Source organism: Notolepis coatsorum (genome assembly GCF_963971535.1).
Source record: "Notolepis coatsorum genome assembly, chromosome: 18".
Classification (NCBI taxonomy): domain Eukaryota; kingdom Metazoa; phylum Chordata; class Actinopteri; order Aulopiformes; family Paralepididae; genus Notolepis; species Notolepis coatsorum.
This window is the reverse complement of record NC_140182.1, coordinates 62,165,708-62,191,681: the sequence shown is the minus strand read 5'-3', so window position 1 is coordinate 62,191,681 and position 25,974 is coordinate 62,165,708. Positions and strand designations below refer to the sequence as shown.

Genomic DNA, 25,974 nt, shown 5'->3' with positions numbered 1-25,974 from the left:
CTCTTGATGTTCTGATTTATCTGTGTATAGTTCGCCTCAAACAGTTTCTCCACCCCTCTCGTGATGTTCACCCCTAAGTATTTAATCTTGTCCATGTCCCATCTTATCCCGTACTGTTCCCTAATTTCCGTCGTTGGGGTATAGTTCCATGCTAAGGTCTGTGTCTTTGTCACGTTTAGTTTGTATCCTGAGTAGTGGCCATATTCCTTCAGTAGATCCATCAGTGCCGGGAAGCTCTTGTCTGGTTGCCTCATGTATACTATCACGTCGTCCGCAAATAGGCCTAGTTTATATTCCGTTCCCTTTATCCTTACTCCCTTAATGTCCTCGGTCTGTCTGATCAGTTGTGCCAGTGGTTCTATGAAAACGGCGAAGAGCGTCGGTGAGAGACAACATCCCTGTCTGGTAGCCCTCTCTAATCTGATTCTATCCGTCAAGCTGCCATTCACCTTAACCCTCGCTGTCGGTTCTTGATATAGCGCCTTGATCATCTTCATCGCCCTCCCGTTCAGTCCGAACCTCATCAATGTTTTATATAAAAATGTCCAGCTCACACTGTCGAATGCTTTTTCTGCATCTAGGCTAATCAGTACCGCGCTACCACCTTGTTTTTGTATCTCCTCTACTATGTGTAATGTCTTTCTCACGTTGTCCTGTGTCTGTCTCCCTTTAATAAATCCAGTTTGATCTTCATCTATAATGTCTGGCATAAACGTCTCAAATCTCTTTGATATTATCGATGTATACATCTTGTAATCCACGTTGAGTATGGACACAGGTCTGAAACTACTACATAATTCCCTATCCTTCCCTTCCTTCGGTATCGTGGTGATTATGGCTTCCTTCCACGAGGGGGGCATTTTTCCCTCTTCCATCGTGTGTCTGAACGCCGCCCCTAACATGGGTGCTAATTCAGTTCTAAATGTCTTGTAGAATTCCGATGGGAATCCGTCGCTCCCCGGAGACTTGTTGTTTTTAGCTCTACTAATTGCCTCTTCCAGTTCTCGTTCCGTAATTATTTTATTTAATTCTTCATTCTGTTCTTTCCCTATCGATGGTAACTCTAGCTTCCCCAGATATGCTTCTATTTCCTCTTCTCCCGCTGCTTTTGGCTGTGTGTATAGTTTCTCATAGTATTCTCTAAATGTCCTCTCTATTTCAGCTGGGTCTCTCAATATTTCATTAGTCTTTGTATCCCTTATTGTGTGTATCGTGTTCAACTTCTGTTGCGTCCTAATTCTCCTAGCCAACAGTCTGGTCGCTTTTGGTCCCCCTTCATAGTATGTTTGTTTCATGAACCTCGCTTTCTTTTCTATTTCCGTCAATAATTCCCTATTTATCCTGGCCTTTACTTCTTTGATTTCTCCGAGCGTTTCCTGTTCTTTTGATATCTGGTGTCTCCCCTCTAGCTTCTTCAGCTTCCCTATCAGATTGTGATATGTCTCCGTTCTGGCCTTCTTCAGCATTGCTGTCTTCTCCATCAATTTCCCCCTTATCACCACCTTCAGTGTGTCCCATAGAATGTTCGGATCTACCGCCCCGTTGTCATTTTCTTCCTTATATCTGGCTCCTCCTTGATCTGACTCACCACCCCCTTGTTATTTAATATTCCTACATTTAGTCTCCAGATCGTGTTCCTCCGTCTCCCTTCTAGATCTACTGTCAGATATATGGCACTGTGATCCGATATGTCCGCTACTCCTATTCTGCTCTCCCGTACCCTGTAACTGTCCCCCGTCGTCATCAAAAAGTAGTCTATTCTCGCATATGTCACGTGCGGGTGTGAGTAATGTGTGTATTCCCTGTCCATGGCGTGCATCCCCTCCAAACATCTGTAATTCCCATTTCCGTCATCTGAATATTCATATATCTACTGATTGGTGCCCGTCCTTTTCTAGTACTCGTGGTGTCTAGGTCGTGATTCAGTACTACATTAAAATCTCCCGCGCATATCAATATCCCTTCTAGTTCCATCACTATCATATCAAAAATGGTCTCATATAAATCCCTCTCACTCTCTGGGGGTGCATACACATTCACTAACGTAACCATTTGGCCCTCCATTTTCCCCTTCTCCAGAACAAACCTTCCCTCCTTGTCTCTTACTTCCTTGATCAATTCAAATTTGACTGTTTTTGATTAACGTGATTACTCCTCTCCTCAGGTTCAGTTTAAAGGAACTATAGTATGCATTTTCATATCCAAATCTCTTCAGTTTCTCATGATCCTGTGCTACCAAATGTGTCTCCTGCAGAAAAATTACTTCCATCTCACTTTTTTTACATTTCAACATCACTTTGCCCCTCTTTATCGCATTATTCATTCCATTAACGTTTAACGACATCATTTTTATACCTTTAACCATTGTCATCTTTCTTCTTTTTTCGTCTGTCAGTCCCCCCCATGTCACATTCATTCCCCCCTCCGGTTGTAGCCTCCGCTCTCTTCACCGAATACATATAATGATTAACATAAATAAAAAACATAAACTTTACATAAAGTGCTCCCAAGGCGTTCGGGGGGTCCCTGTGTCCCCCCCTGTCCCCTGCTGGTGGGTGAGGAGTAATTGCTCTCCTAGTGAGAGGCCTCCTCCTGACGGCTTGGGGGTTTGAAACCTTTTCCCCCAACCGCTCGTCATATTTGTCCAGCATTCTTACTGTTTTTACTGCTGTCGTGCTCCTGGTCAAAAGTGCTCTGTCCTTCATTCTGATCAAAGACCCCCATTTCCTAGGTCCCCCTCAATGCGGCTCATATGTTCCAATGTCCCTCTTTCCTCCCAAACCCGTGTGTGGTGTCTTCTGTGTACCCCTTTTTAATTTCTTTTCCTCCTCTCTATTTTCTATGTGATGTCCATTTATCCCCTTAATCCCTTCCAACTGTGTTACTCTCAGCGTGTGTCTATGTACTTGTTTCAATATGTTCTGTGTTCCGTCTATCATACCTAATTATATTTCCATTTATTTCCTCCGTCGGCCTGTGTATTATGTGTCCATGTATACGTTATGTTCGTTCCTATATCCTGCCTCTACCTGGGAATGTGTGTTTATCTATATGTTATTTCAGTTCTATATTTTGTCTCTATTTGGATAGTTTTTCAATCTCGTGCGTGTACTCATCCGTTCGTCTCCTCCCGCCTCCTCTCCCCTCCTTCTCCGTCTCTGGCCTCCTCGTCCGTCTCCGCCTTCGGTCTGTCACGTCTCACCTCGGCCTTCTCCTCTCTCCTCCCTCCTCTCCCGGGCCTCGATCTCCCACTCTGGTCCATCTGCGTGCCCCCTCCAATCTCTGCTGCAGGCTCCGCGTCTGGCCCTCCTGTCTCCTTCCCTCTCCGTCCTCCGCCATCTGCATCCCCCGTCGCCTCATCTCCTCCGCCGCCTCCCGCGCCGTCGCGTATGTCACCGTCCCTTCCTTCCAGTGAATCCTTAGCGAGGTCATGGGTGACTGGAATTTCATTTCGTTTTCTTTCAGAATTCTCTTCAGTCCCGCGTAGGACCTGCGTGTTATTGCCACCGCTGTCTAGTAATCTTGATCAAACGACAGTCTTTTCCCCTCGATTTCTATCTTTTTGGTCCACGCGGTTCTGAGTATCAACTCCTTAATCTCAAACCTCAGAAAGTTAATAATCACCGCCCTCGGAGGTCTGTCCGGTTTCGGTCTCGGAGCCAACGCCCTGTGGGCCCTCTGTATCTCCATTTTTTCCAGTCCCGTCTCCTTCAGTTGTTCCTTGATAAGCTCTTCCACATATTGGATCACCGATTCCCCTTCGACTCCTTCTTTCAATCCCCATATTCTGATGTTATTTCTCCGTGACCTCCCCTCCATGTCCGATATCTTTGTCTCCATCTGTTCTTGCTTTTGAATCGCACACGTTAACACCTTGTGTATCTCTGTGCTCCATTCCTCCATCTGCGCCGTTCTAGTCTGTACCTCTGTTACGTTACTGTCCTGTTCCGCCATCTTCTCATCCACCCTTTTGATTTCTGTATTCATTTCACCTCTGAAGTCCTCCTGTTCCTTCCTCAATTCCTCCCGTAACTTCCCAATATAATTTCTTATTGTGTCAGAGTTCAGTTTCATGTTCGCCTGCATCGTGTCCGAGTTCAATTTCATGGTCGCCAATATCCCGGCCTGCATGAGCACGGCCCATCCTGGCATTTCCTTGTCTGTCTCAGCCGAGACTCCCCCTTCCTCCGCCTGCTCCTTCTCGGTCTCGCCTCGGGGGTTCTGCTCCATCGAACTCTCCTCTTCCTGTGAGTTCTCCATTTCTCTTTCCTTCATATTTGTTTTCTCCTCCTTCCTTCTCGTTTGCATCTTCATTTTTAATCACTTTTCGTCACTTTGCGGGTCCTTATTTCTCCGTTTTTTCGCTCTTTTGACCAGGAGCCTCACCGCATGCGTGCTACTCCTCCGCTCTCATACCGGAAGCCAAATATGCAGTCTTTCATGTACAAGCAGTGTGACATGACAATACTATTTATATTCACCAATATGCTTCAGTCTTTGATACTATATTTAAAGAGGACCCTGCACAGGATTCTATGCCTTTGTAGATGGGTAAAAATGTGAGAAGCGGTCACGGTGGAAACTAGGCACATACTCCTGTCATTGCCCTTGACCATGGCACTGGCACTACAACTAAAACTATAGTTGGGATGGGTTACAGATTCCTTGTATGTGCACAAATGTACCAAGTGTGAACCAAGTGATTCTAATTTAGAATTTGTCAGTAATTCAACAGATGCCTTCAAATCTAGACTCAAAACCCACTTCTACCTACTACTACTAGCTTTTCCCGATGTTCCCTGTTTTCCTGTGTGTTTGCTTGTGTGTCCTCTGGTAAAACTGAGATGTGATTGTTGTCTATATGTTGTCTAGATGTATCTATGTGTATCTACCCTCTGGTTGACATGTGTCATGTTAAACATGCTCTATAAATAAATCTGATTGATTGATTGAGTAAAGGTTGTGATCTAGTTTTGAGCTACTACCACTATGTCTTTAGATGAGGACAGCCCTGTGAGATGAAAAGAGAGACAGACTTTTTGTTTCTCTTTTCAGCTCTTCTCTGTTTGCTTGTTGTTGATGTGATTGGGACATTAGCATATTGGCTCTTCAAAGACTACCCAAAGTAAAACACTGGAGCACTCGTAAAGTCTGCACGTTTACTGCAGGGGGGGTGACTGACATGTGTCTCCTGCTTTCTCTAATAGTCCCTAGTCTCTGTTGTAATCAATATTTGTCAATATTGTGGCAGATATCATCCCATGGCTACGTGGAGGAAGGGAGATACTACTGCCACGGGCAGAGGAGAGTTAATTAAGGAGTTGATTAGGACTGATGGAATACACCTGTGCACCACGTGATCACCCACATCCCACACACACACAAGACACACAGCATAAAACCCTAGGAGAGACAGAAGAGTTGAGTGGAGGTGAGGAAGGAGCAGAGTTCGTTGAGAGACTGTGAGATACTGAGTTTGTGAATTAAGTGGAAGTTTGAAGGAGAGGTTAGAGCGAGAAGGTGTTCGTGTTACTGGACCCTGGACTGGCTGAGAATACCCCCTTGTGAATCTGACCCTGGACCGGACGACAAACCCTGAGTATTGAACATTCCCTTTTTGTGACGGGGTCCTTCTCCTCGCCCCTCCAAAGTCACACAAACGATGGCGTAGTCGGAAAAATGATCTTGGTGTTGTTTTTATTTCCCAGCCTTCCAAGTGCAGAGGTGACATTACATAAACAAGTGACTTAATCTAAATAAATAACTAAACTATACTCTACCTCTGCAGTCTTATCAGATGCGTTCCACAATAACGGCATCTGATAGACAAAACACTTACTGGGTGGCGCTTCCCTAGTTACCCACTTTGCAACCGTTATCTGGTGAAGCACCACCACAGAGACAAACAGACTAACAATACACATACGGCACTTCCCTCAGTCACCTTCAGTGTAACTGATGCAGGGCAAGGACCTAGAACCTTGAGCACGCAGCCCTCATGACACCTGCACTCCTCCCCCTCCACAGGTGCCACACATAATTAATTAACACAAAACTACACAGGTGCTACACATAAAATGGATTGCCGTTTCCTACACATTATATAAAAACAACCTCCCATACCAATACATATACACAACCCAATAAATAAATATTTATACACAACACAACAAATAAATATATATACACAACACAACAACAATAAATAAATGTATGTATGAATGGATATATGAATGTATGTATAAATGCATGTATGCTTAGATTAATGGATATGTATGCATGTTTGATTATGTATGAATGTATATGAGTGAATGTTGTGTGTATGTGTGTGTGCGTGCTGCCCCGGCGTCAGTGACAGACCCACTCTGTCACAGTACGAGAGCCTGGAACGTGTATTGACCCTGGACTGTTGTGTGTATGACCACTCTATTGCCCATTGGACTTGTACTGCAGATCAATAAATATCATTTGTTTATTGAAATTTTGCTTGTGTGGACATTGGAATTGTTGGTTTTGGTCCGTGTCGAGCCTGAACACCACAAGGCTTGTCACAATATGTACATATTTGTAAATAATGATATGGATTCAGGGCTCGAAATAAACTTTTTTACTTGGTAGCACTGGTGCTCCCAACTTTAAAAAGTTGGGAGCACCAGCAAAAATGTAGGAGCACTAGGCTTGGGCGGTATGATGGTATTACGGTATACCAGGATCCCGCCGGTATGATTCTCAATACCGTGACGTCACATACTGCTATTACACTGACACGGAGTTGATTGTAGTGCACAGCATGCGCCAGCAGAGGGTTACGTGGCTATCGTTCTGAGCGCTAACGTCAGGACCTGGCTGGTGCTGGCTAACTAACGTGGCTATCGTTCTGAGAGCTAACGTCGTGACCTGGCTGGTGCTGGCTAACTAACGTGGCTATCGTTCTGAGAGCTAACGTCGGGACCTGGCTGGTGCTGGCTAACTAACGTGGCTATCGTTCTGAGAGTCGGGATTCTAACCTCCCCAGAGAGCAGTCGCATTTTTTATCTCTCCTCCCTGCCCTCCAAGGCCTCCTCTACCCTCCTCCCTGCAGCCGTTTTTATCTCCGTACACCAGCTCTGTCTTTCTGCTTCTCTCGACGGTGTGGACTCTAAGCTGCAATTAATAACGGTGTGGATCTCTACTTACAACTGCCTTACAACTGCCTCCTTGACGGTGTGGACATTCTACTTTTTCTTCAATATACCTGACTTCCTACTCAATCAATCAATGGATCAACTAGTAAGCTGGGGTTTTGCAGCAGTGGATCGAATTTTCTCTTCAAGAAAACAAAGTGCGACCGAACCATTATGTCCGATAGGGACATTCCAGGCCGGGTTTGCAATCGACAGTTGGAATAATTGGCGATCAAAATGCCTATATTCTATTGAGATTGAAGATGTTGAGGATCTGTATCTCCTCGTCATCTTTCTGATCGGTTGGGGAGCGATCGCAATTTGGATTTGGATTTGCTGCCTTCAAGTAGTAGCAAGATTGGAAAATGCCCACATTGAACTGGCAAAGCGGCTCGCTCAACACACAGCCGATGAACAATTAAGAGGTCAAATCATGTTGGGGGTCGCGCAGGACATTAGGACCGCGACAAAGAAGAGAGATTTGGATTAAATTAAAGCATCACAGGAATCATTGTAACCTGATGCAACACCCCCCCCCCCCCCCCGCCACAAAACTCAGGTCTGTGGAAGAAAAGAAAGAATGTTCGAGGTCAATTGAAAGAGGCCGAGGAGAAGAAGTCAAGATAAGACCTGGTTTATGATGTCCGTACCCATCGCAACCAAGGACGGGACAGTATCTGACTGTCTGAAGATAAGATGGATGGCAGGCCCCCCCCCTCCCCATCCTCACGCAAACCTCCCCCCCACGAGCACGACTGGCGCCGTGCACGGAAGGAGGGGTGGAACCCTCGACTGCCTCACACGCCCAAACCCTAAGCCACTACCCTATCCTTAACTCCCACCCCCCACTCTCCGCCCTCCCTCCCATCCCCCAAATTCCCTCCCCCGAGGGTGCTTCCTGAAACTCACTGACTTTCGGCATAAAGGAACATTGTAACAACAAATGTGCTTTGTTTGTACTAATTATGGGTTGTGCCATTATTATTATGCAAAGATAATAATTGTGATTAATTCTGTAATGAGTTGTATGTGTGTTTCTAGCATCCTTGACACCCAAGGACAACGATGTAAATAAGTCCTTTTTCGTTTCTATCCTTGACAAAAATGTATAATGGAGTAATGATCTGTATATGTTTTGGAGTCTAAATAAAACCTACCTACCTACCTACCTGGCTGGTGCTGGCTAACTAACGTGGCTATCGTTCTGAGAGCTAACGTCGGGACCTGGTTGGTGCTGGCTAACTAACGTGGCTATCGTTCTGTGATTTGTTTACTTGGTAACACGGGTTGCTAAGGAATTCAGGTTTGAGGTTGAAGAAAGTGCACACATATATGTAATCAGGGCCCGAAAATACTTGCCACACATATTTATTAGCGGCCAAAAAAATTATTATATATAATATAAAATGTAAAGACTAACTCAAAAGATAAGACGCATATACTGTACATATGACACATATATCTATGTGTACATGTAAGTAAGTACAGATAACTTAATATAATGTTTAGAAACAGCAGCAGTCTTTCAAGTGTATTTAAAGGTATGTGCTTGTTTGTCAGATATGTACAGAGATCAGTACAGTACAGGTAGTGCAGGAATACTTGCATGATTGACAGCCTTTATGGTGGTTGTATTCCATTGGATGTCCTTTCCTGTACAGTTGCACATTGCTGTACTCCACCCAGTAGGTATGGGAGTTTTCCGTAATTTGTCATGTTTTCAAACTCTCTTTGGCTGTTTGCAATTCATGGGAAGTATATGTCTCTGTCTCTGATATCTTGGTACAGTGGGCAGGTTGTTAGAAAGTGTCTTGAGGAGAGGCTCCAATTGAATCCAGGACACAGACGTGCAGCCAATGTGACAATGGCTCTGTTCATGGTCACGAATGGATTCCAGCTTCATTGATTTACTACCGATGACAAACGTGTTGTTTCTGTTTTTCTTTTTGACATACTTGCGGCACATACCACACGGAACAACTCATCGCTACAGCCCAGCATCATGCTGTAGCCAGTCTCTTGAAACACCGCCATCTCCAAACTACCACTCCTCTCGAAACTTTGTTTTGTTAGGTGGTCCCACTCTCGCTGCCGCGTTGGGTTTTCTTTTTAGCGTCGGCTTACTTCATCCATAGTTCCATATATTTATAACCCATTTAACATTATTAAGCTAACGTTAGCTAATTGTTATAGCAGCTAACGACGTGCAGTCAGAGGAGTAGCGGATGTGACGTCGGTAACAGCGTTTCCGTTAGCCGGTAATTACCGGTATTTGACCGGCAAAATCTGTTGAAGTCCGACATATTTAATCTCTCCGGTCTTAGTGTCCGGTGAAAATAATTCCCTCTAAGCACAATTTGATTATTTGAATTGTATTAAAATAGGCTAAAATTAAATAGCCTATGCGATGAACGAAACAATCATTACATTTGTTTCATCGTTGCTTCACCAAGCAGGTATAATAATGACACCGAGCTGGCTGCTGCTAGATTTGCGACTGCATGCAGCTGCAGAGCCGCAGAAACCACCATAACCCACCCATCTGTACCGGCAAAGTGCAGTACTCCAATTCAGCCATTGGCAATTCAGCTGTTGGGTGGGGGGCGCTGTTGAGCGGTCCCCAGATAGAGCCTTAAAACAGCTGAATCTGCTGGTCTGCAGCGCCATACTCTTTGCAAATAAGTCGTTGCGAGGTGGAGAGAGTGTCATCACGCAAACCCACGATAATGTTGCCGTCTCTCTCTGCCAAATTTCTCAGTTCTTCGCTTGATATAATTAATACAAATGTCCAATATAACGGAATTCGTTAGCTCATAAAAATGTGATTATAACAGACTGCTGTTTATTAATGTCGGGCGACTGCCCACAGACACCTATTTGATTTAAAGTCGGCAGCAGCACGGAGTCTCGGGACTTATTTTATTTGGAATATAATGATTGTATACGCAAAAGTAGCCTAGTTTTAAGTTAAAATATTATAAATCTACATGCCTTGAGGATGTCAATTATTTTTAAGCTCAATAAACTCTGACCGGAATTTCTCTCATTTGACCGGTAGATTTAAATCTACCGGACCCTGAGACCGGCAACAATTTTTTCTAACGGAAACCCTGGTCGGTAAACAAGCCACAAATTAGGCCTGTCGTAAGAACAAAACACACAGCAGTTTTAATTATTTTACATTACTATTTTGTTACTCGCCACATGGCGGACAGACCACGAAATGGAGTGATTGAAGGCTAATATTAACCAATCTAAAATCACGTTTGATTGGTTAGAATGGTCACTGTCAACTCACAAGGCACATACTGAGTGTAAAAACTAGCGAATGTACAGTTCGGTGAGGGTGGAAGGAGGTTGCACCAGAACAATTATTTGCACTCCCAAAAAAATGCTCCCAATTATATTTTGAGGTTGCACAGATACAATTTCGGGAGCATATGCGACCAATACGGTTGCAATTTCGAGCCCTGGGATTAATCAATGCAACGTTTCCCCAGGATACTTTGTAGGTGTGATGTAAGGGCCACTAAATAATACTGAATACTATATCTAGGGAATACTGAGGCCACCCACCCTGCCTATAGGGGAAACATTGTTGATATGCATTTTATTTAGAGCTGGGCCGTTAAAGGCGTTAACGCGATACTAGTATCGCGTGATAATATAATTGACGCAGTTAATTTTTATTTTTTTTTACCTTTATTTACCCAGGGTAGGTTCGCTGAGCACAGATGCTCTTTTTCAGGAACGCCCTGCTTCACATTCACACAGTTCCATTCACACCTGGGAGCTGCCCAGTACAACCACAGTTGACACCATTGGCCACTGAGCAACTCCACTGGAGCAGTTGATTTGCATTGGCAGGGTTTGGCCCTGTCTGGCACCCAACGGGAAAAATATTATAGGCACTATAAGTAGACACCGCTACATAAAACAAGCTGGTCTGCCTGAGTGACTGGTGGAAGAAGGAGAAATAGAGATTGCCATTGGACTGATTGAGTCAAGCCATGTCACATAGTTCAAGTTTGAAATGCTTCTTTCTGTTTTGCTCCTGAGAGTGTGCTAGATACTGTACTGTACTGGTAATATTATTTATTTGTGTTAACTTCTGAATAAAACAACTTATTAAACACAAGTACATCTTATTGAACATTATTTTGATATTTCATTACCAATTATCATAGAAAAACAGCTTTTTCCAACAGTCTGTAATGCATTTTGGAAACGGGAGATGGGCTCATGGTGTAATGGGCCACCTGGCCTGAGAAACATAAGTAGGAAAGAAAAAGTAAGGACTTACTTCTGGTCATTATTTGGGTAGAACACACATATTTTGAATGCCTTCGGCAGATTTTTTTTTTTGGCCATTTTAATCTAGATTAAATCCAGGATTGCAGATAGATTAATCTAGATAAAAAAAATTATCTATGCCCACCTCTAATTTTATTATAATTATTTGCTAATTGTGATGAGTGCCATTACTTATTCTTGATTTTTCTTTATCTTTATTTTTTCTTTATCTATTTCTTTCTTTCTTTCTTCATCTATATATTTATTTCTTTTTTGTGGCTATCAATTACCTAATTGTGTGAGATGATATATACACCTCCCTCTTTTTCTTTGTTCTGCTGTTGTCTCTGAGGAAGACGCTTGTCCAAACGTCAGTCACCGCCCTGCAGTAAGCGTGCAGTGTTATGAGTGCTCCTCAGGTAGTCTATTTCGAAGCCCTGCTTTATATGTACTGTCCTCTGCTGTTGAGCACCAAAGAAACTTGTCTGAAAGGCGTTGGACTTCACTTTTGTGATTGACATTACTATGGCCCATTCAACATCAAGTATCTATCGTTTAGGATGTAGCAACGTTCTACTTTTTCATTCACACATTCATACTAAAATATGGTCTAAAGTATAAATATGTTTTTATCGTTTTCTGCAGCATTCCATAGAACGTGAGTTATAGCCATAAATGCATATATTAGATCATCAAATGTAGTTTGATACCGATTGACGTCAGATAAAAAATTTCAATTGTACAAGGTCCTAAACGTCATGACTCGTCATCTGATGTTGACCGGAGGGGGGGGGGGGGGGGTCGTTTATAATGCAATGACCGACGTTAAATGAATCATGTAGTATGGGTGATCATAGCAGTTTGTATAGAAAATGGTAAACAAACGGGCTGAAACTCACCCCAGTCTCCTCGTAGCGTTGGGTGATGAGCATGGAGCAAAAAGATTGCTATTATGGGATGTTGATATATGCGATCCATTTCCAGGTTGTATAATACTATATACGTCCAAATAACGTTGTTTATAGAATTATGGCAACCGATTGATTATCCAGTGTGTCGAGATGGAGTATGGGTGAGCACCACTTCCGGCCGCTCACTTCCGGTTTTGGCAACTCGCCGATCGGCCACCAGATGGCGGTCTTGAACCGTTGGAGAGTTGAGAGGAGATCTACAGCACCCGTCAAGTCTCCGTGGGTGAAATATGATTGCCATGACAGATTTTTTAAATATTGATCTCAAAGACGCTGTACGACGTCATTGGCAGATTACGCATGGCAAGGAATGACGTCTAAACACGTCATTGGCGATTAAAGGGTTAAGTGGAAATCGGTTGTGTAAAACGTAGGGGTGGGACGATACATCGATCCAGATCGATACATCGATGTAATTATCAACGATCGAATCGGATCGATGCAATGTAATAAGATCGATTCATATCGATACTCTTATTTTGAAAATCCTGTGGCGAGTCTCATATCCGCCCAAGAACAACAGCAGTAGCTCCGTGTGTGTAGACCAGGGGTAGGCAACCCTAGGCACTCGTGCCTGCATAGGCACGCAAGGCCATTTTCATAGGCACAGGGGGCAGCATAAAAAAAATATATATATATATATATATATATAAAAAAATAAAAATTGCTTTGAAATATTATAGTGAAATATTTTGCACTGTTGTCGCATTTATCTTGTTGAAATCCTCCCACAGGTTCTTTTTACTACCACATATTTAATTGAGACCCTTTATTTGTTTATTATTTCAATTTAGCTGGAAATACATTGCTACATCATTCAGTAACATTTGCAGAGCCTTATAACAAAAAACATTATTACGGTCACCATTGTGACCAGTGGGATTAATCAACAAATTGTATTATTTATTTTTCTATTTCATTGAACATTGCACATGTTAAAAGCAATTTCTTTACTCAAAATGTGAGTATTACCAAGTCAACTTGTGTTCTTAAAACAATGACAATAAACATAGTTTTATTAGGTTGAAATAATGTGGTTGTGTACTTATTTTTCTGTTAACTTATTATGGATTGAAAACTGAAAACCTTAATGCACAGTAACTGAACTCAATATTTGTAAGTTCTGGTAACTTATTATTATTTATTTTTTTACAGTGTAGTCTTGCAATCAATCAAAACTTATTTACACGATATACCTCACATTCACCCCCCATTCACATCCTGGTGTTCTCCTGGTGTTCTCCATTAGGCCTGTAGGTGGAGCTATGACAGCACACGTACAGTACACACACCGATGGTGTGTGATGTGTCCAAAAATGAATGGGAAAATGTGAGTGAAATGGTCGCACTGTATGCAGCTGTTTGTCTGCATTGCATTCCCCCCCCCCCATTCAGATTTAGGGTTGATACAACCATCATAATAATATTGTTAATAATAACAATAACAATAATGATGTAATAATGTAAAAATTATCATTAAAAAGACCTCATTATGAGGGGAAAAAATGTACGATGCATGGAATATTGTTGAGGCACACTAGTTACAACTATATTTCAAACAGGCACTCCATGTCAAAAAGGTTGCTGACCCCTGGTGTAGACGTTACAGCATAGCATTCTCCCTTTCTGTGTGTGTGTGTGCGCGCGTCTTTGGAAAGACCAGATGAGGTCAGAGGAGTTTGATGTTTAAATGTTATTTAAACATAAACAATATAATACATAATAAATGTAGGCCTATACATGATCATGCAACATCAACAAATTGTTGTAGGAACGGTTTGGGAGAGGGAGGTAGGGAGGGGTTTTAGGTTGTGAGTTTTGAGTTCCAAAAAATGGAGCTTAAAGTTTAAAGCTCAATATATCAAAACGTGGCACTTTACAGTGAACAGGAGGTCTATTTGTATTAAAAACAATAGATTGATTTTCCTTTAAATGTCTGGAAGAGCTCAAAAATACAAATGTCAAATGATATTTTCGTTACCGTTTTTTAGTTGATCTAAATGTTACTGATTGTGTTAAATGGGCATATGATATCATCTCATATCGATTGCAGGCACCTGAATCTAATCGAATCGTATTGTATCGTGAGAGACTTTGGTGATATCGGCAAATATTGTATCGTTGTCCAAAGAATCGATATCGTATCGTATCATGATGAAACTGGTGATTCCCACCCCTAGTAAAACGGTAATTAATACGCCTCCGTGGAACGTTCATTCTTGCCATAAAGGTGACGGCATATCAGTTGTCAACTCAACAACCTTTTGTCCTGTTTCGACCCGTCTTTGTGTTTTTGATCTGTTTGATTGCAGAGGGGAGCTCTTACTGAAGATGAACAAGCCCACGGAGGCCCGGGACGCCTACCTCCGCGCCCTGGAGCTGGACCACACCAACGCTGACCTGTGGTACAATCTGGCTATCGTCAACATCGAGATGAAGGAGCCTTCGGAGGCCTTGAAGAACTTCAACCACGCCCTGGACCTCAACCCCCGCCACAAGCTGGCGCTCTTCAACTCCGCCCTGCTCATGCAGGAGTCTGGTGAGTGAGAACAAAGATCCGATGATCCCCTCTGAATCAAACCCAAGCTCCCACCGGTGAAATTTTCTAGTCGTAGATTTGGATTGATTGATTGATTATTTTATTAACAGATTGCAGAATGGTTACAATACAGTATGGCTCAATACACACAGTTTTTAACACTTTCAGTGCCACCAGGGGGCACACGACTTAGTGCTTGAATGCCACCATCGGCGACAATGTTAACGTTAATATCGGCTGCATCAGTGGACTGGAAAATGTGGACTGGAATATTTTTTTTCCCCCATCCATTTTCATTGAGTCCATTCCAAAATCCCTGATGTCATCTGGGAGACGATCAGTAATGCCAGTAACGCGTTACTAAGTAACGCGTTATTGTAATCTGATTACTTTTCCCCGAAAATAGTAATCTAACGCGTTAATCTTTAAAAGCCAGTAATCTGATTGCAGTTACTTGTCCAAGTGGCTGTGCGTTACTATTTCGTTACTATCTCATCATAAATTCATAATGCAGGCGGAATGCAGTATTTTATTTAGTTTTCGACAGTCAAAAATACATTTTGAGCTGTTTTTCTTATTTGGGAGTGACGTTGTGTGGCAGTGAAAAGGTTAAATACAAGAATGTGTCCCGCGGCGTGACTGGAGCCTCTGTCTGTGAGTGACTCTGCTTTGGTCCAATCACATTCCCCATCCACAGTCTGCGAATCAGAGGCAGAGTAGGGCGGGTCTTCACAGCACGTCATGTCTCATATGCGCCAATCGTGTGACAGCAGGGCTCCGTCGTCCGGAGAATTCCACCCCAAAACGCTTGGCAAAATTAAAAGTGAAACTTTTGCGGTTTCTGTTCAGACTTCCATCCCAAAACGCTTGTCTAAACGTAGGCTCAGTCACTACTTCACAACATTCATATGCGGAGGAAACAAAATACTGTCTACCGCTAAAAACAGCACATCCAATTGCATTGAAAGCATCTGGAATCACAACACTAGCCGACGCTTCGACTAGGTACAGGAGGGTTGATGGTGGCAGAGCAAAAGCTCTTATTTGCCAGATTTACAGTTAATTTACATGTTAAAGAGAGACTGATTGTATGTTTATAGAGAGACATTTATAAAAACAATTTAATAGTTACAGTTGATATAATTGAATAGTTCAGCCTGCATTTGTTAGATGTGATACACTGGTTTTGTAAAACCACTGGCTGGCTGCTCTAATGCTGTGAGCATCATAGACTGTTGCTTTACCATACTTGATGGTACAGAAGCTGAAGCACTAGTTTAACAATTTACGTTATGTGCAGAGAAAGGGGGGGTTGGGTAGGAGTGGGGGGGGGGGGGTTGGGTAGGAGGGGTGGGTGGGGACTGTACATTGGAGGTGGTTGGGTGGGTGGGGGGGGGGTTGGGTAGGAATGGGGGGGGGGGGGGTTGGGTAGGAGTGGGGGGGGGGGGGGGGGGGTTGGGTAGGAGGGGTGGGTGGGGGACACTGTACAACTGTACAAACAACACTGTACATTGGATTATTGACAAGACCATACTTGGTAATTTACTGTACATTGGAGGGGGTTGTGTTCGGACATTTACAGGGGCCAGTTTCGAGTTGCAGTCTCCCTTAGGTGTTTTTTGAGAGTGTTTTTGAAAGTGGGTAGTGATTCACATTCCTTTACAGCTTTGGGTAGGGCGTTCCACATTGATGTGGCATAATTGCGAAACGTGTTTAGTCCCTTGTTTGAGCCGAATCTGGGTTTAACATGATTTGTGGAGCTCCCTCTGGTGTTGTGATCGTGGTATTCACTGACCTTTGGGAAGTATTTTGTCATGTACATGGGTACCTTGGTCGTGTAGTGTATCTTGTAGACCAGGCCCATTGCAAGTTGCTGTACTCTGTCGTCTACTCTAAGCCATCCTAGGTTGTCAAAGTGGGCAGGGGTGAGGTGGGTTCTAGGAGTAAGGTCAAGCAGTAGTCTGACCAGTTTGTTTTGAGATGTTTGTAATTTTGTTTTTAGCGCCTTTGAGGTGCTTTGGTACCATGAGGTGCAAGCATAGTCATAGTACCCTTGAATGAGTGCTCCTGCTAGAGTCTTCAGGGTATTCTTGTTTACCAGTGAGGAGATCCGGTACAAGAAACAAGTTCTTTGGTTGACTTTTTTTATTACATTGGATGCCATTTTGTCACAGGAAAGATTTGCCTCTAGGATGGAACCCAGGTAGGTAATATCTTCTTTCCTTGTGACAATATTGTCACCCACTGTAACTGAGAAGCCGTCGGTCTTGCTGAGTTTGTTATTTGAACCGAAGAGAATGGACTCTGTTTTGCCCATGTGTAATGATAGTTTGTTATCAGCGAGCCATATGCAGATTTTGCCTAGTTCTGAGCTGAGGGTTTTTTCAACCTGTAACTTGTTCTTGTCAGAGACCAGCAGGGCTGAGTCGTCCGCAAACAGGAACAAGTTGCAGTCACAAGCTGACGACATGTCATTTGCATAAATTAGGAACAGTAGCGGACCTAGTATGCTTCCTTGTGGAACACCACAGTTTACTGTGAGGGGGGGGGATAGGGTACCGTTTACCTCCACCATCTGCTCTCTCCCCTCCAGGTAGGATTGCATCCAGCTCACTGATAGACTATCAAAACCAATTGCTTTTAGCTTGTCAATCAGAATGGTGTGATTGACAGTGTCGAAGGCCTTTTGTAGGTCCAGCATGACCATGCCGCAGTATTTGCCCGCGTCCACCTCTTGTTTGATGTGGTCGTTTAAATAGAGAAGGCATGTGTCAGTGGAGTGGGATGTTCTGAAGCCAGATTGGAATTCGTAGATTAGATTATTTTCCGCAAGGTATTTTTCGACCTGTTCGTATACAATTTTTTCCATGACTTTCGAGATGGAGGTAAGGATAGAAACAGGGCGGTAGTTGCCTGGGTCTAATTTACTGCCTTTTTTGTGCAGAGGGGTCACTCTCGCAATTTTGAAGTCCTTGGGGACGTGTCCCTGTTTTATGGAGAGGTTTATTATGTGTGTGATGACTTTGGTGATGGCGGCTGCTGAGTCTCTGAGGAATTTGGAGGGGATGTTGTCATGGCCAGTGGCCTTGTTGGGTTGGAGGGCGCTCAGTTTTTTGAGTACCTCATCTGTTGTTACCATTTCCAGTTTGAAGTCGTCTTTGTGGACCCCTAGGTTCTTGTAGTATGCTACTATGTGTTATACCCCATAATGCCCTGAGTGGGAGGGTAGTTTGTTTACCAGTGTTGTGGCTATGTTTGTGAAGAAACTATTTAAGTAATTGGCTACATCCAGCTTTTCTGTGATGAGCGTGTTGTCCGTCTTTATGTTTATGTTTGAGAATCTGGTTTTAAGTTTTTTACTGCAGCCTAGTCGGTTATTGAGTAATTTCCAAAGTTCACGCGGTTTGTTTTTGTTTTCCTCGGTTTTGTCATTGATGAATTTTTTCTTTGCTGTTTTGATCATGGAGTTTACGTCATTTCTTAGTCTGTTTCTTTCCAGTTTGAGTTCAGTCACGTGGGCTTGGAGTTCACTGCTCGTGCTTATGGTAAGCTTTGACTGACTTTTACGAAACTCAGAGCATTTTTTGTCTCTGGTTTTCATAGCGGTCAGTATTTCAGCGTGCATCCACGGCTTAGCGCGATTTTTTACCCTGGTGGTTCTTAGGGGGGCCATGTTGTTTAGTATCGTTGAAAATTTGGTTTTGAAGCCAAGCCATGTTTCTTCAACCAGTGTACCATTGAGCTCATCTGACCAGTCCAGACTTTCCAGTTCAAGGTTAAAGGCCTCGCTAGAGTAGGTTTTTAGGTCTCTAGATGTGACTGTTTTGTGACAGCCAGCCTTTTGTTTTAGCTTTTTGCGCGTACAGAATATCATATAATGATCACTTAACCCGCATGCTATAACCCCTTTATTGGCGATCTTGGACTTGTCAGAGGTCAGGATGAGGTCAATGGTAGTCTGAGTTGACTCACACACACGTGTGGGTTGTGTGATTAGTTGGCTGAGGCCGTGCAGATCACAAAACCTATTGTAGGATTTGAAGACGGGTGCATCTTTTTGTTGCATATCCGTGTTCCAATCCCCAATAAGAATCATTTCTGTATCCTCAACTCCAGCTAAGCACGCATCCAACACGTCATAAAAGCCATTTTGGTCTGGCGGTCTGTAAATTGTGCCGACTAGAACAGATTTAGCCCTTTCAAATAGAATTTCTACAAAAACAGTTTCAATAGCCTCATGATCTAGGTCTGTACGGTTAATAAATTTGGTGTCTTGATGGATGTACATACAGACACCTCCTCCATGCCTGTTCCTGTCATTGCGGACTAAAGAATAGTTCTCTAATTCAATTTCCTGGTCTGTTACTGATAAGTCAAGTTTGGTTTCTGAGAAACATAGTATGTTTCTGACAATCATTGGTCTGCAGTGTTTCATGTCCCTTTTTGGTATCACTTCTACCCGCTTGGAACCTCGACAAAGCAAGTACTAAAAAAGTACCCGGTACCAGGTACCATCCGCAAATTTTGGCAATGGAAAACCGAAAAGAAAGAGTAGAGTCGAGTAGGTACCATGCAGTGGAAAAGAGACATTAGTGGTGTAGTGTATCTTGTAGACCAGGCCCATTGCAAGTTGCTGTACTCTGTCGTCTACTCTAAGCAATCCTAGGTTGTCAAAATGGGCAGGGTTGAGGTGGGTTTTAGGAGTAAGGTCAAGCAGTAGTCTGACCAGTTTGTTTTGTGATGTTTGTAATCTTGTTTTTAGTGCCTTTGAGGTGCTTTGGTACCATGAGGTGCAAGCATAGTCGTAGTACCCTTGAATGAGTGCTCCTGTTATTCAGTCTTCAGGGTATTCTTGTTTACCAGAGAGGAGATCCGGTACAAGAATCTTGTTTATTTGTGGACTTTTTTGATTACATTGGTTGCCATTTTGTCACAGGAAATATTTGCCTCTAGGATGGAACCCAGGTATGTAATTTCCTCATTCCTTGTGACAATATTGTCACCCACTATAACAGACACGTTGGCCTTGCTGAGTTTGTTATTTGATCCAAAGAGAATGGACTCTGTTTTACCCAGGTGTAATGATAGTTTGTTATCAGCGAGCCAGGTGCAGATTCTGCCGAGTTCAGAGCTGAGGGCTTTTTCAACCTGTAACTTGTCCCTGTCAGAGACCAGCAGGGCTGAGTCGTCCGCAAACAGGAACAAGTTGCAGTCACAAGCTGATGACATGTCATTTGTATAAATTAGGAACAGTAGCTGTCCTAGTATGCTTCCTTGTGGAACACCACAGCTCACTGGGAGGGGGGGGATAGTGTACCGTTTACCTACACCATCTGTTTTCTCCCCTCCAGGTAGGATTGCATCCAGCTCACTGATGAACTATTAAAACTAGGGCTGTCAGTTTATCGCGTTAATTCGATTAATTAATTACACAGAAAATTATCGCGTCATGAAAATTTACTCAAAATTAATTACAAAAGAAAAAAAATAATTTAATAGAAAAAATTTGTATCTCATTCATTCCATAAGAACGTAGAATACACATTTACAGACTTTTTTTTAATATGGTCCATTTGCATGTTCTTGGTATGTGATTCTAGGGACATCTATGGATCTCAGGGAGTGTATTCCCAGTGTCAGAAATACTATGTATTTAATTAGGCTTGAGTAAATTGTAATGAACCAAATGAGAATATCAATAAATTTTTTTTTTTATCTTTGACTGTGAATAACACCATGCTAAAATTGACCAGACCTGAAAAATCGAAGCAAATTAATAGATGGAAGATGATTAAAAAGGTTTTGTAGATACAGTACTGAATTCTGCCATCTGGACACATGCCATTTGAAATATGATTATAGAATATAGAATATCAGGCATAAAATGGTTATGCGATTAATATGCGATTAATTATTTTAATCGCCTGACAGCACTAATCAAAACCAATCGCTTTTAGGACACTTATTAATGATACATGCCCTTACTTGTGCCCCTTGTTCTTTGATAACTGAAAGTGAGAGGGTGTGCCAGGGTTCACGAGAGGGATGGGTTTCAGCGACTTGGCTGTGAGCGCTGCCGGAGCTGGCAGGTTTCAGTTCCCATTGGAGCTGTAAGATGGAAAATGTATAATGTAATATTTACCAACAGGTGTGACTGTTGGTTCAGGCTGCTTGAAAAGGCTTTGCCCCTGTGTTGCCGTTTGCTATAGTACAATATGCATTTCGCCCTATAAACCACTCGGGCAACCCAAGTGCAAACTAGGGCTGACCCCTATTAGTCGAATAGTCGACTAATCGATCGAAAGGAGCCGTAGTCTACTGCCAACCTCTTAGTCGAATGCAAAAAATATATATATATATATTATAATTATTATATGTATATATATATATATATATATTATTATTTTTTTTACTTTTTTTTTATCATTCTTTCCAAAATAAAAGAGGCATAGAAGCGTGGCTAAGATAAGATATTCCTTTATTGATCCCCTTGGGGAAATTCAGGCATCATAGCAGCATGGGGGAAGGGGGGGGGTACAGGTAGTAAAAACAACACAAGCAGTGTAAACAAATAGGTCAATATAATTTACTATCTAACTAGCTGAAAAATATATTCACAGTATTCACAGTGTCACATAAGGTGCAGTATGCATAAGGTAGTGTTATAATTTACTATCTACTGAAACTTACATTATTCACATTCACAGTATCACAGTATCCACTGAAATATACATAACATACATAACGCTAATGGCATGCATAACAGAGGCTAACTGCCTAAGAAAACAGGCACAGAGGCACTGAAAGAGGATTTCACCCATCTAATGAACACACTAGACTAGACAAATATCAAGATGTATCCATCAGTGGACCAATTGCATGCTTTCGCAGAGGACAAGAAGCCTTCCGTCGACTCCTTCAGACATTAAGCACCCCCACAGCCTAAATGTAATGATTAAAAAAATAATTATATAGTCGACTAATATTACTATTACTATTAGACTATCGGCTAATTTTGGCGACTATACAAATCCTTAGTCGGGGACCATTTGCCGTAGTGCAAACCGTTTGTTACAAACAGTTTGATAGAGGTGGCTAATGAGTCTTTCAGCTTGTTTCGCATGCGATATCTCAGGTGAAGGTCTACCTGAAAAGGAAGTTGAGTTGTTACTACTATTATGGTTGCTCCCTCATCGATTAGTCAATTAATTAGTTTTCCTCAATTAATTTGTCAACCATAGACTTGGTTTCATGCAGATTAGTTATGTAATAAAAAAAGTTATTAAAAAAATATTTAACTGATGGATGAAATCAGCGAATTGATTAGTCGACTAAGAACGCCTTTAGTCGAGAGCAGTCTATTATATGTCACTTCACTTCAGGACCACATCAACGTGACTTCATGACCAGTCAACTTAGTTGTAGCTGGAAAGTTGCAAACAGGCAAAATCCCTTCATGAAAAAGACATGATGACAAAGACCAAAATAAATATAAATAAAAATAAATAACCGTGAAACGCTGTTAAGCCACTCCGTTTTGTATGCACTTCAAAAGTAGGATTGTCTAACTATTGTAAGCAAAACAAAAGTGGGTGAGTGATGATGGTCTTCTAACCATTCTAACCATTTCTCCGGTCCGTGTCGCAGGTGAGCCCAGGTTCCGCCCCGAAGCGAACCGCCGCTTCCTCACCTACGTGGAGGAGGAGCCGGACGACGCCAACGGCTACTTCAACCTGGGCATGCTGGCCATGGACGCCAGCGAGAACGCGGCGGCGGAGCGCTGGATGCGCAAGGCCATCGGGCTGCAGACGGGCTTCCGCAGCGCCCTCTTCAACCTGGCGCTGCTCTACTCTCAGTCGGGCCGCGAGCTGGACGCGCTGCCCGCGCTCGACGAGCTCCTCCGCCACCACCCGGAGCACGTGAAGGGCCTGATCCTCAAGGGCGACATCCTGATGAACCACAAGAAGGACACGCGCGGCGCCAAGGCCTGCTTCGAGCGCATCCTGCACATGGACCCCACCAACGTCCAAGGCAAGCACAACCTGTGCGTGGTGTACTTCGAGGAGCGCAACCTGCCGCGCGCCGAGCGCTGCCTGGAGGAGACACTGGCGCTGGCGCCCAACGAGGAGTACGTGCGCCGCCACCTGAGCATCGTGCGCGGCAAGATGGCCGCCATGAGCGCGGCGGGGGTGCGGCCGCTCGGCTCAGCAGAGGGAGCCACCGCGCAGCCCAAGGAGGAGAGGAGGGGTAAGGGAGTGCAGGAAGGGAAGGAGGAGGAGGTTGTCCAGGGAGAGGAAGGGAGGGGTGGCACTGGTGTTGGGAAAGGGGCTGGAGGTGAGAAGAATGTGCGGAAATCCTCTGCAGAGAGCCTCGGGGGCGTGGGGGGGGGAGAGGAGCAGGCAGAGGGGCTGGACGGTGGCCAGGCCGACAAGCGGACTAAGAGCAAATCCACAAAAGAGATTAAAGACATAGAGCAGAAAAGGGCGGCGGCGCTGAAGAGACTGGAGGAGATCGAGCGCATATTGAGCGGTGATTGACTAGTGCTGTTATTCATAGCGGGACTACTTTTATAGAGATATTCGATGCTTCAGATTCAGATGGCATTGCCCCCCCCCCCCCCAGTAGAAACACCCCATGTGCATTCTTTAATCCATTACCTTTTCAATTTTGACTTTGCTGTTTCGACGTTAAAAGGCCACCTCGGTCTAATTATTTTAATACCAATATATTTTAATACCAATAATGACTAGAAGGGAAACTGTGTTATTCACACGGCACATGTGGATCGGCACATGTGGATCATTGGGGAAAAAAGCACTATCGCTGGGATGAATATATTTAAATCTGATCACGGACGCAGATGTCAATGTGTGGACTTCATCTGAATATAATTTCGCCATATCCCATAATAGTTATTTATGTTCTTTGTTTTGATTTGCCATGTGTGCTCATTGTTTATCACTGGAGTTTTTTTTTTTTAAGATGTGACTTCACTCCTGGCATAATTATTATTGTTTTAAAAAATGGAAATGATTGTATCATGGACAATTAAAGGAAATGACGTGTTCCCTAGCTCCACTCAAGGCAGGATGATGTGTGTGTGTGTGTGCCTCAAAATAGTCCAGCTCACATTAAAAGTAAATGACACTACAACCACATTTGCCTGTTTGCAAGGCTCAAGGTTTGTTTGTTGTCTTTGTCTCTATTTAACGTTTAACTAGTGTTTCCAGCTACTTCATTGCCAGCGTCGGTTCCCACTGCTACTTCATCTTAGAACTGCATGGCGATCCCCATCTCTTTCCAAAGTGGCTCGTCTCACATTAAGTCGACATCACTTTCGCTCTCTGTATCGCGTTACTCCGCCTCCTCCCTTTCACCACAGCCACTCTCCGCGGCTGACGGGTCCCCGTCTTTTCATATGGAAAGTATGTAAATATCTGTTGGATTGTGGTCGCACCAGTTTAGCATGCCGGCTTCAGCCGTGCCGTGTGTCGCTTCCCTGCTAGGTCCTCGAGTCTTTTTGCACCAAAATGGTCTACCCCCCCCCCCCCCCCCCCCCCCCCCCCTTATGTATACTGTGGCTTGTTGACCTTGTTCTCACTCACTGGCTCGCTTTGTGAAGTGAACGTTGTACACTTGTGTGTGTGTGTACACTCACTCCCTGTAATGCACTGTATGCACAATGTAGTGAAATATATCCATATATCTTCATATATCAAAGCTTTTACAGTCATCCCTCTTGTATTCAACTGTTCTCCTAGCAGTCGCACAGAGTTCCTTTCCCGCCCCTTATATTGTCTACTAACATCTGAAGCTGCCGTGGGCACGTCTGGAAGTAATTGTTTGTAAATGCACTACCAAACACACTCCTAATCGCTCTCGTGCTCTCTCTCAAGTTCAGTAACTGTTTTTAAATGCACTACCAGTACCAAAACACACTCCTAATCGCTCTCGTGCTCTCTCTCTCAAGTTCAGTAACTGTTTTTAAATGCACTACCAGTACCAAAACACACTCCTAATCGCTCTTGCGCTCTCTCTCTCTCAAGTTCAGTAATTGTTTGTAAATGCACTACTAAAACACACTCCTAATCGCTCTCTCTCTCTCTCTCTCTCTCTCTCTCTCTCTCTCTCTCTCTCTCTCTCTCTCTCTCTCTCTCTCTCTCTCTCTCTCTCTCTCACACCCATGTTCCTTCTAACTCGTCCCTTTGCAGCTTTTAACTGGCATGAAACACATACAGGGCTTTTGACTAACAGTTCTCTGAGAGCTTGATGGTTTCTCACACCGTTTTTTTTTTTTTTTTTTTGTCAGAGATAAATCAAAGCAAGGAGCTTGTTCCAGATACCAATACTCTACAAACGCATACTGATGACGTCAATCAGAATTAATTCAAAGGAGAACAATTTGCTGCAGTTTCCTTGATGTGGGCAAGCGACTCACACTTTGCGTGGTCAAATCGTCACGGTTGATGATACAAATGTATTATTAAAACGCGGCTAATCGATATACAATTTAGGTCAGGAGTTCTGTAGAGGACTTGACTTGAGAGGTCAAGCACCCCTCCCTTTCTGCAGGTTTGTTTCTTAAGCCATTTGGGAGGAAAGGGGGCGGGGGAGGGACGACCAGGTGAGGGGAGAGGACAGGAGGGTACAGGGGAGGGGAGGTGTGAACAAAATGCCTTGAAAGTACATTCCACCTAACCTTACCCCTCACACTAGAGGGTCATGACCCACCCTAACCTAAAATACATGTAAAAAAAAAAAAAAAAACATATTTTTGAGTTTTCCGCAAAGGCGTCCAAGGCGTGGAAAGGCATTAATGTGGTGATGTACAAGCTAGCAGGGGCGTTTCATGCAGTCTGCATTACTATGCATTTTAGTTTTTTCTTGAGCCCTTAAAAACAATCTGAGCTGTAGTTAGTTAATTATGACTATGTACAGATGCTTACATGTCCAGTATTATTTATTGTTTTTATGTGCACTGCAACAGCTGTTATTGTTTACCACTTAC

At 43.3% G+C, this 25,974-nt stretch overlaps 1 protein-coding gene across 2 annotated transcripts in view; it reads left to right on the top strand.

The window, feature by feature from the left end:
- Positions 1–23,747, top strand: part of tmtc3 (transmembrane O-mannosyltransferase targeting cadherins 3) — a 241,361-nt gene extending 217,614 nt beyond the window's left edge. For both annotated transcript variants that reach the window (XM_084334576.1, XM_084334577.1), the window contains exons 13-14: positions 14,740–14,966; positions 22,614–23,747. In XM_084334576.1, coding sequence (XP_084190702.1) covers positions 14,740–14,966; positions 22,614–23,503 — 1,117 coding nt within the window. In that variant the 3' untranslated portion in view covers positions 23,504–23,747. The remainder of the gene's footprint in view (positions 1–14,739; positions 14,967–22,613) is intronic.
- Positions 23,748–25,974: the final 2,227 nt, after the last annotated feature.